The sequence below is a fragment of the Lichenostomus cassidix genome, unplaced genomic scaffold (assembly GCF_008360975.1).
Source record: "Lichenostomus cassidix isolate B80296 unplaced genomic scaffold, HeHo_3.0 HiC_scaffold_548, whole genome shotgun sequence".
NCBI classification, from domain to species: domain Eukaryota; kingdom Metazoa; phylum Chordata; class Aves; order Passeriformes; family Meliphagidae; genus Lichenostomus; species Lichenostomus cassidix.
The window spans coordinates 24,062-39,623 of record NW_028147844.1 but is presented as its reverse complement, the minus strand read 5'-3'; the positions used below and the strand labels follow the sequence as shown (position 1 = coordinate 39,623).

The following is a 15,562-nucleotide window of genomic DNA, read 5'->3' as shown; positions in this document are numbered from 1 at the left end:
GTGGCTCCCAGTTTGGCACAGCTCGTGGTTTGGCACAGCTCATGGTTTGGCACAGCTCATGGTTTGGCACAGCTCACAATCTGGCACAGCCTAGGTTTGGCATGACCCAGGATTTTAACTAAAAGGGGTCGATTTAGATTTGATACAGGGAAGGAATTCCTCCCTGTGAGGGTGGGCAGGCCCTGGCACAGGGTGTCCAGAGAAGCTGTGGCTGCCCCTGGATCCCTGGAAGTGTCCAAGGCCAGGCTGGACAGGGCTTGGAGCAACCTGGGATAGTGGAATGTGTCCCTGCCTGTGACAGGGGGTGGCGCTGGATGAATTTTAACTCCCTCCCAGCCCAAACCATTCTGGGATTCCATGATTGGCACAGATCCCCAAGTGGCACAGCCACGGGGCTGGCATGTCCTGGACCAGCCCAGGATTTGGGCCAGCTCTGTGGCCATCCCACTCAGGGCCATCTTGTGCCACCATGCCCTCAGTGCCACCATGGCCAGGCTGTGGGGAAAGCACTCCCAGCCTGAGCTCTCAGCTTCTCCTCCCTGCAGCAGCTCTGCGTGGGAGGAAGAGAAGAGGGAAATCATCCTCTCAAACCACTTTTCCTCCCGGCTTGTTTGCAGTCCTGCAGCTGCTGGGGAGGGCTGGCAGTCTGGGTGATGGGAACATCTCACCCCACTCTGCAGCTCAGACCTGACCTGCAGCAGCTCTTGGCCTCCACCCAGCAGCACCAGGCTGAGCCCCACGGGCTCTAAAAACAGTGTCTGCAGGGCTGCTCATCCCATCTGTGCCACGAGGGAGAAGTTTCCAGCCTGGCCATCGCCTGCACGGGGAGCCAGTCCTGGAAGGACTTGTGTCCCACCAGGGCAGTGCAGAGGGACCCCGAGGTCACCCACAGCTCCCCCCAGGCACAGGGAATCTGTCTGTGGGCAGTGAGCATCTCCAGCCGAGGTTCTGGCCATTTCCAGCAGAGTCATCTCCCCTGCAGGTTTCTCCCATCTCCTCTTTGCCTTATCTTCCCTAGTCTCAACAACCAGAAGGTTTCAGCTTTTGGCTCTATTTCCCTGTTTTGGTTGAGCTACAAGATTTTATTTCAGTGAGCAGGGCCCAGCTCCTCTCCAGGCTAGTGGAGCATCTTTGGAGGCAAAGTGGCCACTCAGCCATCCTGACCAAACGAGAATTCAGACTTCAACCCAAAGGAGCTGCTTTTCAAAATAATTGGGTATTTTAGTATGAAAAACACCTTGGGGAATTACAGAGGGAGAAGGTGTTTAATGTGAACTTTGCACAGAGGTGATTTTTGCTGTTTTTCTTTCAGCAGTTTTGCCTTCCCAGGGATCAGGAGAACCACAGAGGATCCAGGAGGATCACTCAGAAACCAAGAGATCTCTTCAGAAACCAAGGTTTAGAGTTCCTCTCAGGATCTAGAAGATCCCCCTGGGATCCAGGAGGTTCGCCCAGCTTCTCCTTTTGCTCTGCCCCTCCTTTCCCACATCCCTGCAGGCAAAGATCCTTCTCCCATCTCCCTGGCTCAGGGAAGTCTCTCTGACCTATCTCGCCACAACATTTTGGGATTCACCAGCAGCACCTGCCGTGGACAAGCAAAGCCTGCTCTGTGTCACCATGTTGCCAGGCTCTGCTCCTTTTCAGACACCTCCTGGCATCCCCTCCTCTTGCCACCCCACACGAGGAGGTGCTGAGGGTCCAGGAGCTCCATCCTCTGACGTCAGCAGCGGGTGGGAGGTCGGATGCTTTCCCTGCAGGGTGAATCACAGTCCCGGGAAGTCGCTCACAGCTTTCACAGCTCCTAAAATGACACAAGGCCCAGTTATGTCATCCCTTTCTGCTGGAAAACTCAGATGGAGGTGGGGCTCAGTGCTCTGCCCTGCCCAACCCCTCTGCTGGGCAGTCCTTGGGCCAGCTTGGATCTTCTTCCCAGAATGGCTGTTGGTTTGTGCTCTCTGTGTCCCTGTGGTTCTGCAGGAGGTGGGATGGTGTCACCAGGAGGGACACACAGAGCTGCCACTGTCTGAGGCTGTGCAGGACATGGTGGACTCTGTCCTCCTTGGAAAGCTTCTCCCACCCCTTCCCTGCCTTGCTGTCCACCCTGGGTGTCCTGAGCAGTGGGGCTGGCTGTGGGTTGGGCTTTCCAATGAAATTCAGCTGTTCTGGATGAGGTCAGGCCTGGGGACAACCCTGTCCTGTGGCATCCATCCATCCATCCATCCATCCATCCATCCATCCATCCATCCATCCCCCACAGCACTGCTTCACAGAGCATCTCCCAGACCCACTGCCAGCAGGACACAGGGGGAAAAGCACAGTTTTTGTTACTCGTATGGCTGTCTGGAAACCCACCAACAGAGGGTCTGAACAGCCCTTGGGAGCTTCCCTGGCAATAAGAAGGGATCACCCTGGGCACAGGATCACCTGGTTCCTGGAACATTCCCCCAACCAAGAGCTTTTCCCAGCACGCAGATGGGGTAAGAATTCCGGTTTGGGTGTCTACAAAACCCATTGAGACAGGAGAAATAATTCAAGAGGGAATTATTATTTAATAATAATATCGAGCAAAGGCGTCGTCTTGTTAAATCCTTGTGAAACAGCCAAGTGGGTGCAGAGCTGAGCTCGTCTGGTTCTCCGAGAGGCTGGGATCCGTCTGGAGCTGTCAGCGCGGCTGAGGGAGGCGAGCGCAGACACACAGACGATAATAATAGCTCACAATTAGGGTAGTAAATCGGGAGAGAGCGTCACTCAATTCAGAGAAATTCCCCTGATTTGCTGGAGATGGGAGTTGGGCTCTTTGTAGGGAGCTGGTGCTGTTTGGCTGGCGAATCCCCCTGGTTTTGCAGAGCCTTCGCAAGGCGGCAGCAGGAGGAGCACGTTGGGAATTCAGCTGCACTTGAATTGCTCCCTGCCCAGCCTCAGTTTCTACATATTGCATAAGGATCAGCCTCGGGTGAATTATTTTCTGGATTCAACCCCCACTGCCACGGCAGATTTGCCTCCAGACAAGGCTAAAATGGTGAGGATGGCATTAAAAACCCTCCCCCAGAGTAGCCTCCTGCCCAGCTGGATGTGTGCAGGAAGGAAACCCATAGTGCAAGGGGTGGTCATGAAGGATTCCCAGTTTTCCTATACGGTTAAACTTTAATTTTCAATATTGGGATCTGGCTGGGGCTTGGGAAAATACAGTTTTTGTTTCAAGGTGAAGAGGGGTGTCATGAGGAGCAGTGAGAGATCACACTGTGCAGTGCTGCACTCACTCTCTGGCAGTGCCACCCACTGCTCTGGGCACCTCGGGGAGCTGAAATAATGTAATTTATCCCTACCATGTCCCCACATTCCCCCGAATGGTGGCACTACATTGAGCACTGGTTTTCTCAGGTGTCCAGGGTGGTCCAGGCCCTCCATCCCACCTCAGGCTGTCCCTGGAGGGATCACTATTGGCACTGGTAACTCCATACAAATTTGACTGCTATATATGGGAACAGAAATATTTCCCATTGCCTCCTCCAGCACTTTGTGTTTAGGGTGCCAGGAGCCTCGTGGGACTTGTTGCTTCCTTGGTGCTCCTTGTGGGGCCCAGGGGGGATGGCAGAGTGGTCCAAACCTCGTGCCTGAAGGCAGGTTGATCCATAGATTTTATATGTTCATAGGATCTTGGCCATCTCCTTCTTTTGGGGTGGGAGAAGCCTCCTCATGTAGGGACCTCAATAAATGCAAAGCGATACAAAATTGTTGCTTTTCACACCCTCACCCTAGCCAAAGGCAAAGTCCAACCCTGCCCCATCCCCTTCCCCAGAGCTGCAGGGAGCTGGTGGCTCTCCATCCCCCAGATTTCCCCCAGCAGATCCAGGCTATCTCCAAGAATATGGGATGGATGGGAGCCGCATGGCAGAGCAGCATCATGTATCCAGGGATATGATTATTTCCCAGTGGTTGAAATCTAGGTCTCCTGCTTGGGAGGAGGGGTGCGGGGGGAGGTGGGGTGGTGGGGGGGGAAGACGCTCATATTAATCTTATGAATATTCATGAAGAAGCCGAGCTGCCTTGGGAGGTTGACTCCGGGGTAGGAATTTGGGGGGCTGTAGGAGAGAGGTGCCGGCAGCGGCGGGAGCAGAGCAGCTGCTTGTGCATTCTCCGCATGCCTGACTGCAGAGCCAAGTGTAAGTTGGTGCCTTTTTCTCTCCCCCCCACCCCATCCCCGCATCCTTCCCCCTCTTCCCGCTGCTCCCCTGCTCGAGCACAGCCTGGCCAGGCGCGGTGCAAAGCGAGGGAGTCGCGCTTCAGTCGCAAACACGACCCCAAACCGTGTGACTCCCGCCTGCAGTGCTCGGTGCGGGCGGGGAGAGCGCTGAGGGGCTCCGGGCGAATCTTCACCTCCTCCATCTCCCCCTTCAACCCCCAAATTTGCATGAGTTAACCCTGAAGATGCTCGAGGCGGGGTGGGTGTTGTTTGCCGGGGAAAGGGGCGATGGGGAGAAAGTAGGAGAAACTGGGTGCTGGGATGGGTGATGTCAACTGAGATGATGCCGTAACCCTCTGTGCTGAGCGCCGAGCAGCAGCGCTTGGATTTGGAGTCGGAGGAAGGAGCCCAGAGCCCATGCCAAATAAAAATCAACATGTTAAATAAAAAACAAAGTACATTTCTGTGCTGTTAAACAAAGCTGGGGTGTTTTGGGAAGGGAGAAAGGGGAGGAGAGAGTTTATGGGCAGGAGGAAAACGGCGTGTTTACGGAAAAAAATAAATAAAACATTGAAGGTTGGTTGATTTTTGGTGAGATGGGGGGTTTGTGGCTGCCAGATCTTTCCTGCAGCGGCAGAAAGATGGTGTTTGTGGTGCTCTGGCGTGATGCTCGGAGGAGCCAGGGAAGGTCAAATGCAGCTGAACTCCTCGGCGAGTCGCTGGGGAGCGAGTGGTGGGGAGAAAATGCAGGGAAAGGAGAAAAACTGGGACAAATGCGACCTCCTCTGCTCTGGGCCTGGCAGAAAAGGGTTAAGCGAAGCGGGTGAATGCTGCAAGCCTCGTCAGGGTTGTACTATTTTTTCTAGTGCATAAGGAGAAGGGAGAGGAGGGTTGCACGGAAAAGGGAAATTTCCAAGAAAAGAGGGATCTGCGGCAATATCTGCACCTCGGGGGATGAAGAGAGGAACCAACAGGCATAAATGGCCTGGAGACGGCTGAAATCTTTGCCGAGGAGATTGGGACCGCGGGGTTATTTTCCACCTGCCTCCCCTGCCCGGTTCTGTAATCCTGGCTCAAAGTAGACAAGTCGAGTTGGAGCTGAAGAAGGGAGGTTAGAGGGGTTTTTATTTCATTTGGGAGGGTAAAAAAAAAAAAAAAAAAAAAAAAAGAGAAAAAGCAGCAAAAATGAGAGGTTGGTTGGCCCTCTCCGGGCTGAGCATCTCCGTGGTGCGAGGCAATGCAGGATGATCCGAGCAGCGCTCGGGGATGCTGAGGACTCTGCGCCCACCGAGGACATGAGCCTCGACATCCCCACGAGAAATTTCACCCAGCGGACTCCAATTCCCACGGGGGTGGGTCGGCCGGGGGGTTGGCTCTCGGGAGGATGGGCAGGGTGGCTGCAGGTCGCGTGGCTCCCGCGGCCCGCAGTGCTCGCGGCTCCTGGGAGCCATCGGCGGGGGGCTGGTGGCCTCGGCGGGGGGACAGCCAGGGACCGGCTCACGGGGGGTTCGGCTCGGTGCATGAAGCCGGAGCGTCCCGGATCGGCGCGGCGCGATGGCTGCGGGTGCCGTGCCCGGTGGGTGACACCGGCTCGGTGGCTTTGCGGAGCCCCGGCCGCCGGGGGGGCTGCGTCGTTCCCCCCCCGCTCCTCCGCCTGGCACGGGCTCGGCGGGCAGGCGGCCCCGCTGGGCTGAGCAGAGCGCAGGGACACGGGGCTCTGGTTTTTTCCGCCTCGGCGCTGGCGCTCTCGCCCTGCTCTCGCTCGCGTTGCAGTGCAGGTTGGGCGGGCGGCGGGCACGGCTAGCGGCCGGGAGAAGGGGCTGCCCGGAGGAGCCGCGGCTCTGCGGATGCTCCTCGCCAGCCGCCACAGCTTGCTACCTTCTCGGTGTTTTTTCCAGGCGATGCCACACCTCCCGAGGACACTGGGGACATCGGGTTTTGCTGAGCTTAGCAGCTTTTCACCGTCGTACCGAAGGCATCAGACAGACGCTCATCTGCCCTGAAGTGCAGATCTGCAACAGCTCCCGGGAAGACTCTGTCTCTCTGTCTCTCTGTCTCTCTTTCTCTCTCTCTCCAGTCCAAACCATTACAAGACCTGACTTCCACCATCTGGGAATCTAACCCCTCTTATGTCCCTTCTCCTTTTTCTACGATGACTCACCATTATTTTTAACTTTGAAGAGAGAGGAAATTATGGGGATCTTGGAAGCCTGTATTTCTCTCTAGGATTTCCCCAGGGTCAGATAATCGGTGTTACTAAGAGACACTAAGATTTGGCTTCTCCAGGTAATGTGATTTGTTTTCTGTGTGCCATGGTGGTTTGCAGAGGATGACAGGAGCCGGGACACCAGCGGTCGAGGAGGGGGACTGCGGTGGTCCGCGGGGCAGCTGGAATCTCCGGCTCCACATTCCGGCAGCCGCAGAGCTTGGCTGCAGGCAGGGAGGGCAGCATGACACCAGGGAGAGAGGATTGGGAAGGTGTTAAACTTAAAAGCGGAGTTGGAGCTTTCCTGGAGGGTAGATTGCCTGAGATCGCACGGTTAAATGTTAATTAACCCTTAGCTGCATGCCTGGAAATGAGCTGAGCCCGGCACCCTGCAGGGTCCTGTCGCCACTTCAGGGCTGGATGGGGTTATTTTTCTTCCTTTCTTTTTCTTCCCTTCCCCCTCTTAATTTTTTTTAACTGGAATTTTTATTTTTAGCCAAAAAATAAGCCCTGGTTTGCCAATGCCAGTTTTTTCCGCGCTGGTTTTGAACAGGTGACGGTTCCTCAGGTGTTTTCTCTGTTCCACCTAACGGGTTTAGATGGGAGTTGTTGAACTCTGTCCCGAGGAAGGCAAATTAACCCCTCCAGGAAGGGGATAGACGTGCTAGAGAAGGGATCTGCTCTCCTCCCCCCAACTTTATTCCATCTCTCTCTTTCTCAGCAGGGGCGATTTCCTTTCTTCTTCTTTTTTATTTTGTTTCGTTTGGTTGGTTTTTTTTCCTCTTTTTTTTTACCTCATCCCTTCGCCTTTTCATGAGACTCTTCCAAACCTACGTACCTGTCCTTCTGCAGGATAGTAGCCCTGCCCTGAACCCGATCCCACCACCGGGAAGAGTTTAGCATAAGGATTTCTTTTAAAGCCCAATAATGACAGTTGCCACTGGAGATCCTGCAGATGAAGCTGCAGCTCTTCCCGGTCACCCGCAGGACACGTACAACCCCGAGACCGACCATGAGTGCTGCGAGAGGGTTGTCATTAACATCTCGGGGCTGCGCTTCGAGACACAGCTCAAGACGCTCGCCCAGTTCCCAGAGACCTTACTAGGGGATCCTAAAAAGAGGATGAGGTATTTCGACCCTCTCCGGAACGAGTATTTCTTCGACCGGAACAGACCCAGCTTCGACGCGATTTTGTACTATTACCAGTCCGGGGGGAGGTTGAGGCGGCCGGTTAACGTGCCCTTGGACATCTTCTCCGAAGAAATCCGCTTCTACGAGCTGGGGGAAGAAGCCATGGAGATGTTTCGGGAGGATGAAGGCTACATCAAAGAAGAGGAGAGGCCGCTGCCTGAGAACGAGTTTCAGAGACAAGTGTGGTTGCTCTTTGAGTACCCCGAGAGCTCAGGCCCTGCCAGGATTATAGCTATTGTCTCCGTCATGGTGATTTTAATCTCCATCGTCAGCTTTTGCCTGGAAACGTTGCCCATTTTTCGGGATGAGAACGAAGACATGCACGGCAGCGGGCTGAGCCATCCCACCTACTCCAACAGCAGCATGGGCTACCAGCAGTCCACCTCTTTCACAGACCCCTTCTTCATCGTGGAGACACTTTGCATCATCTGGTTCTCCTTCGAGTTCTTGGTGAGGTTTTTCGCCTGCCCCAGCAAGGCTGGTTTTTTTACCAACATCATGAACATTATAGACATCGTAGCCATCATCCCCTATTTCATCACCTTGGGGACAGAGCTGGCCGAGAAGCCAGAGGATGGCCAGCAGGGCCAGCAAGCCATGTCCTTGGCCATCCTCCGAGTCATCCGCTTGGTGCGGGTCTTCAGGATCTTCAAGCTCTCCCGGCACTCCAAGGGGCTGCAGATCCTGGGACAAACTCTCAAGGCCAGCATGCGGGAGCTGGGCCTCTTGATATTCTTCCTCTTCATCGGCGTCATCCTCTTCTCCAGCGCCGTCTACTTCGCCGAGGCCGACGAGAGCGAGTCCCAGTTCCCGAGCATCCCCGATGCCTTCTGGTGGGCTGTGGTTTCCATGACGACTGTTGGCTACGGAGACATGGTCCCCACGACCATCGGGGGGAAAATAGTGGGTTCCTTGTGTGCCATCGCTGGCGTATTAACGATTGCCTTACCAGTGCCCGTCATAGTGTCTAACTTCAATTACTTCTACCACCGGGAGACCGAGGGAGAGGAGCAGGCTCAATATTTGCAAGTAACCAGCTGCCCAAAGATCCCCTCTTCCCCTGACCTAAAGAAAAGCAGAAGTGCCTCTACTATTAGTAAGTCTGATTATATGGAGATTCAGGAAGGTGTAAACAATAGCAATGAGGATTTTAGGGAGGAGAACTTGAAGACAGCCAATTGCACCCTAGCTAACACAAACTATGTGAATATCACCAAAATGCTAACCGATGTCTAGTCGCTAAAATCTAGTCCCGTATTTAAAGCTGAAGTGGAACAATTGCAGATATTGAGTGCTGCTCTGCATTGTAGTTAATACAGTATTTTCTACGGTGTATATTTGGTTCTGCATGGGAAGCAATAGCTGTGTAAGTGACTTTTAACCTTTGATTTCCACACTGAATAAGCGTCCGTGCGAAAAAAAACCCCAACAAACCCAAACCATTTCGTTGCCCTTCTCCCATCCCAGGCTTGTGGGTTTCCAAAGGTACTGAGGGGATGGGCGCTCAGAAAATCGGGATGGGGATGCGAGGGGCAGCTCGGGGCCACCCCGGGGTGCCGCGGATCCCAGTCCCTGTCCCGGGTGACAGCCAGCTTCCTGGCAGGGGGAACAGCTGGGAAAGGTCAGGCAGAACTTCCTGAAGGGTTTCTGCAGGCGTGGGGTTGGATTGCTGGAGGGCTCGGGTTGCTGCCCCGGGAAAGCCGAGCGCGAGCGTCGCCCGGCTCGTGTTTCATAACTGAAAATGCTGCATGCTGCAATAGTTTCAGCCACTGCAGTGTGCCAGTGTGAGGCCCAGGGGAGGGATAATTAGTGTGACGGCACATTATTTATTAAGTCTTAAATTTCCTAAGCGAGGCATCGGGAGGGACGAGTAAATAAATCAAGAGCTTGGAATTTATTTATTTATTTAGATGACACTTCCATCATCGATATTTCCAGGATCACCAAAGACACCTCCACTGACACATTGAAAATGAGTTGGAAAAAGCATCTTTTTTTATATCTATATATAAAACTGGAGCAACTATGCTGTGGCCTATAATATATTTATACTGCAGTGAAATTTAACCAGTAATACAGTACAGCTGCATGGATATTTGTTGCATGAATCTGAATATTTAATACACACACAAATATATATTTTCTTAGTAGACTATACAGTATTCATGTTTATAGTGTTTATAGATTCTCCGGTGGCTCGAAGGAGATTCATGGGAGTTAAAAAAACCTCCATTCTAGTTAAAAACCGGATGGGGAAGGCGTGTGCTGACAACAGTTGGATAGATAACGAGGCAGAGCCTGAGAGATAACGAGGCAAAGCCTGAGTGTCCGAGCATCCAGACACAAGAGCCGAGGAATGCAAGCCAGGGAAGGTGAGCTGGAAGTTAAACACCTGCGCTCATTATGGGGCGAGTAATTAGTCATTAATCCTGCTGTCAGGAGCAGAAACCACGGCGGATCAGCGAGGGCACGAGGAGCAGGTGGAGGAGCAGGTTCCGGCTCTCCTGACTTGTTTGTTCAGCAGTTTCCAGCCGTTCCCGTAGAACTCCCGAGTGTGTGTGTGTATAGATATTTAGAGAGCGACTACAGGGCCGAATCCTCAGCAAACACAGCGCCTGGGGCATCGAGGACTCCCCGGCTCAGGGGTGCTGGGGTGGTGGGACATGGGCTGGAGCAGGGTGACCTGGCCCTGGAGCCCTGGGATCATCAGGGCAAGGTGCGTTTTGGGCTTGAAAGCTCCTTTTCAGCCATGCAGAGCCTCAGGGCTGGGGGTTTAATCCTTTTTGATGGAGGGGGCACGTGCTGAGGTGGGCTGGATCTGAGCTGGGGCTTCTGAGCCTTTGCTTTGCCTTCTTCCAGGGTTTTTAAGAGTGGCAGGTTGAGGTGCAGAGAGCCTGAGGTTCTCTCTGCTTCTTCTTCATCCCCATTGTTTGGGGATGGTGGGAGCTGTTGATCCATGGGGAATCTCACCTGCTTCCCCCATCCCCATGTGGATTTCCTGGTGTTTTCCCCATTTCTGAGGATCCCCAGGGATAGCTGCCCTGTTCCTCTGCCAGGCCAGGGGAGAGGGATGAACATCTCTGCCAAGGTCATGGTGGAGCAAAGCCTCCCTGGGCTGTGGGTTCATTTGGGGTGAATTTGGGCTGAACTGGGGCATGATCAGCCCTGAACCGTTCATGGGTGGGCACAAGGAGCTTGGGGAGGGGTCAGCCTGACCCTTCCTTTCTCAGAGAGGAAACCCTGCTCCTGGCAATAAACAGGTGCTAAAGTATCTACAGCAATGGCTCCAAATGCTGCTCCAGGGCCTGATCCATCTAGGCTCCACTCAGCCAGCTGCAATCAATCCTCAGATTTATTTGATTGATTGATTGACTGATTGAGGCTATAATTAATTCCAAATGTCCATGGTTTGTGTGTGACAGTCTTCTGGTGGGGCAGAGGATGAGCAGCACTGCTGTGCTGGGGTTCAGGGCTGCTCGGATCCCCAGCCTGTCTTTAATTGGATCTCATTAATTTGGGAGCCCTCTACTCCCACTCTGCTGCAGCAGCTGGGGACTGGGAGCTCCCAGAGCCCCTCCATGCACACAAAAGCCACCACAACCAAAAGCAATAAATCTCCACTTGTGAAGCTCATCCTGTTGGATGGCACAGGGCTGGCCAGAGTCGCTGTCATGGGCACAATTCCCAGAGCAGTCAGCCAACTTCCATGGATCTGGCTCGGGGTGGCTCCTTGGGGACAGGAGCTGGCACGGGGGAGCTGCCTGGTGAGCTGGGGTGCTGCTTGCCTTCCTCTGGGTGCCCTCAGCACCCAACTCCTGCTCAGGGCTGAGGTGTTTCGCTGGTGTTCTTGCTGCAGGTGTTTTGGAGGATGATTTCCTCGGTGAGATTTCGGAAGTGTCTGGTTTCTAACACCCGTGGGCTTGGGGTGGTTTGGCTAAAGCGTTGGGTGTGTGTTGGGTGTTGTTGTGGTTTGGTGAGGAGGAAGGTGAGGTTTCCCTTTGGGGATGTGGGGTTTGGGGCACAGTGCTCCTGTGGGATTCCCAAGGCCGGGCAGGAGGGGAGAGCAGATCCATGAGCTGGATGCAAACATCCAAACTCTCTCTCTGAGCTGGAGGATTCTGGCTGCCTTGAGGAGCTCCACAGTCACATGGCAGGGGTGAATGGGGACAAGGAGCAGGAGGCCACACTCCTGTGGTCACTGCTGTGAGGTGATGACTGTCCCCATGGCAGGGCCAGCACTGCCAGGCCCTTCCTCAGGACACATCCAACACCTCTGGCACTGACCCTGGCAGCTGTTCCTGGGAAAACCAGCCCTGGTGGGAGAGCAGCTCTGGGCTGCCCTTGTTTGGGGAGCAGGGAGAACACTCAGATTGGTGTTTGGGAAGGGTCAGCAAGGTCTGTGCCTCGGAGGGAACCATGGCTGGGAGGAATCCATGCCTGGGAGCAATTTGGACTGGGAGGGATCCATCAGCCCACACGGAGCAGAAGGGTCCAGACTTCAGCCTCGCCCAGAGAAATGGTTCCCCTATAGCTTTTAATGGGATTTGTGCCTGCAGGTCGGAGCTCTAGTGCTATTTCTAGCTTTGCTTCTGACTCACTGATGTGATCTTGAACCAGTTTTTCAGGAGGAGACTGTGATATTTTTTTCCTTTTTTTTTTCTTAAGGAATTTGGTTTGAGAGACTCTGGGCCTGTTTCTGTGGAGATGCTGAGCATCCCAATCTCCTCCTGACTCTGAAAGGTGCAAAAACGAGCTGCAAAGTGGCTCAGACTGGGGATGCTAAATTAGGGACTGGGGAAGGGGAAGGTCCCACAATGCTAGATTCCATCAGGCCTCTTCGGTGCTCTGGTTCCTTCCCTGCCCTTGAGGAGCCATTTCCCTCTCCCCAGGGCTGGAATGGAAGGCTGGAGCTCTCTGGTCTGTGGAGTTGCTCCTGCCTTGGCACCCGGAGGAGGCAGCGCCTCTATTTTAGTTTCAGCCGCTGTGCCACGGTTTTGGAGAGATGGAAAGCTGTGATTACAGAGCGGGCTGTCTTCTAACACCCAACCTCGTGCCCAAGCCTGCAGGCAGCCCATCAGCCTTTTCAAATCTTCCAGAATATCTGCTGAGGGCAATGGGGTGAGGCTCATGTACCAGCTGGATGCCACCAAGTGATTAGGAAAAAATGATCTCTCCGGAGTTCTGTGTTTTATTGGGAAAATTAATCTCTGCAGTGACTGTGTCAAAGTCCTACAGATTTGAATACTGAGCTATAAGGAGAAAAGGATCTCTGGATTGGCGTTATGAGAGTGTGGCACGTGGGTGTATAAATATGGGCATATTTGTGCATAAATACACAGAAGGAGAGAAAAAGACAGAGGAGGAGGAGGTATTTCAGGAAGGACCTTGCTTTGTTATCAGATAATTCCTGGGTCAGCCCTTGAAACTGCTGCCAAAGGCTTGTAGCTTTTCCAGAGCTGGCAATACTCTTGGGGATGGTCCAAGGGAAGGAGATCTGGATCTCGCCTGGGGAGCAGGAGCATCCCAGGGACTGCTGGCATTCAGCTCCTTGAGCCCCTCTGCAAACAGCACCTTTGCAGTGTCTCTGCTGCCAGCCCCAAATCCCAGCTTGGGGCAGCCACAGCCATCCCTGTGACTCTGCAGGGAAAGCCAAGCAGAGGTTGAAGGGGTTTGGTGATGCAAAAAACCCTTCAGGGTGATGTTTCTGCACCAGGTGGGGTTTGGGGTTATGGTTTGTGATGGTTGGATTTGAAGTCTCATAAACTATGGCGACTTTCAGTCCCAGCATGGCAGCGCCTATCCTGGAGCCAGGGTAGGTTTATCACAGAATCCTGGAGAGGTTTGGGTTGGAGGGACCTTAAAGCTCATCCTGTTCCACCCCTGCCATGGCAGGAACACCTTCCACTAGGCCAGGCTGCTCCAAGCCCTGTCCAGCCTGGCCTTGAAACCTTATCTCAAGATCTTTACCATGAGATCTTATATCCCAAGGTCTGCATCCATGGGGGGGATTATCCATGGGAGCTCTCCAAGGTGGTTATCCATGAGTTGTCACTGTGCTGCCAGAGTGAAGGGGGCTGAGGAATGAAGCAGTCAGCCCCAAACCATTTTGGTTTGCTCTCAGATTAAGGCTGTGGCTCCCTCCTCACACCCCTGGCAGCATCTGACCTTCTCCATGTGTCACATCCCTTGGTCCCTCCTGTTGGGGACCAACTGCTGCCCCAGCCAGGAGCCCTGAGGGGGGACAAGGGTCCCCCCAAGCACTAACCACTGCTCTGCCCTCCCCCAGCCCTGTCAGCACCCCTGACCTCGGTGCCCCCATGATGTTTCTGTGTTTGGCTGCCAAAATTCACCCCCTGCTCAGAAACGGGTGCTCCAACCCCCATGGGGAGAATGATGCTGAAGCAGCCCTGGGAGCACAGCACTGATTTACAGCCGGGGCCAGGATCTCCCAGCCCAGTTGTGCATGATGAGAGATAAATCCCTTATCCATGTTTTTCCTCCAGAGAGGGGATGGTTTGTCTTGTAGGAGCTGCTGGACATCATGTCCACCCACATGGACTCACCACATCCCCTCCCAAACCCTGCCTGGCTGTCCTGAGCTTGGGGTTGGTCTCCTGGGGTTTGGTTTTTCGATTATTATTATGATTTTTAATTTTTTTTCTGCTGCCTATAAGATGTAATTATCCATTTGCACTCGCTCCCTCACTGCTTGAGACCGTGCTCTTGTCCTCCAATGTCATCCCCGAAGCACAAGGGGAAAAAAATGGGTATTGGATCAACCCTGCATGTGGTGCCTAATTTGAGCAAATCAATAGGAAGAGGAAATCCAAGAAGGACTCATCCTAAGGATGCTGGAGCTGAACCTTTTGTTTCCATGGTTACGGGAGAAATGGGACCAGGAATGGAGAGAGGCCTATAAACTGTTAAAGGAGGACTCGTGGGAATTTCAAGTCATTTAACCATGCGTTTGCTAGACACAACTTTAGACACCAGCTGGATCCGAATTGCACAGTGTTTATAGAAAATTCCTGCTTTATTGACCGCCAGGGGTGGTGGGAAGGGGATTTGGGGCCCCCCAGTCAATAAGGCTGCCTGTTGTATATAGGTATACAGAGCTGTGTACATACATCTCCAAATGAGCATTTGCTGTCTGGTTTATCATCAGTGTATATATAATTTATTCTTCACAGAGTATCACAATTTTTTGTAAATATCGGCACTAATTAAGAGGAAATAAATATGTATATTATTGAGGAGTTATTTTGATATCGGTTCTGTGGAGGGTGGGAGAGGAAAAAGACAAGTAATTATGGTTTTGATGTGTTTTTCTCCGCAACTAAACCCTCTGTGAGGAGAGAAAGGAACAGCCTGAACCAGGGGAAATCAGTCTGTGCTCCACCATCAGCCATTCTGCAGGGGCAGAGTCCCAAAAGCCCCTGGGAGCAGGAGCTGATGGCTTCAGTGATGGATGTTGGACACATTCCACGGTGTGTTCAGCATTCCTGTGGGATTTGCTCCAAAAAATCTCCAGCAGCAAAGCCAGAGGAGGGGAAGGAGCTGAAACCTGGGTCAAACCCATGTTCCCCACTCCTCTAGATTGGATATCAACCACATCCACACAGGTGACAGGGAACGGGTGGCACTGGGGGATCAACCTGCTCTTGGAAAACTTGCAGGCACCCAGTGGATGTTTTTCAAAGCTCGTGATCCCCCCTTGAAGAGGGAGAGGCAAATAGACAGGGGTGGAGCTGGTAGCACATCATCTGTGGGGCTGCAAACCTTGTATCCCTGCAGATGTCTCCTGGCAGGACCTCTGGCAGGGAATGGGGATCCCTGGGGTGGCTTCAGCTGTGCTTGCAGAGGAATGGTTGCTTTGTCCATCCCCAGGGAACAACCAGGACAGTATTTTCTCGCTGTTTCCTCTCCTCTCCCATGAGAGTTTCGGGGCAGCAAAGGGCAGGGAGGGTGTTGGGGGCACTCAG

The 15,562-nt window shown here is 53.4% G+C and overlaps 1 protein-coding gene across 8 annotated transcripts; it reads left to right on the top strand.

Annotated features, from left to right (window-relative positions):
• Window positions 1-4,025: 4,025 nt before the first annotated feature.
• LOC146420629 (potassium voltage-gated channel subfamily A member 2) lies at window positions 4,026-14,836 on the top strand. Of its 8 annotated transcripts, none has more exons than XM_085048075.1 (4): window positions 4,026-4,163; window positions 5,050-5,294; window positions 6,082-6,469; window positions 7,242-14,836. In XM_085048075.1, the coding sequence occupies exon 4, from the start codon at window positions 7,317-7,319 to the stop codon at window positions 8,814-8,816; it is 1,500 nt and encodes a 499-aa protein (XP_084904201.1). In that variant the 5' UTR covers window positions 4,026-4,163; window positions 5,050-5,294; window positions 6,082-6,469; window positions 7,242-7,316; the 3' UTR covers window positions 8,817-14,836. The 8 variants fall into 8 exon arrangements, with proteins under 8 accessions (XP_084904201.1, XP_084904199.1, XP_084904200.1 ...); XM_085048073.1 differs by having other exon boundaries at window positions 7,114-14,836; XM_085048074.1 differs by having other exon boundaries at window positions 7,111-14,836.
• The last annotated feature ends 726 nt before the right edge of the window (window positions 14,837-15,562 follow it).

What these genes read in the sequence shown, in the direction of transcription:
- LOC146420629 (XM_085048075.1), top strand. Translation starts at nt 7,317, where the DNA reads ATGACAGTTGCCACTGGAGATCCTGCAGATGAAGCTGCAGCTCTTCCC.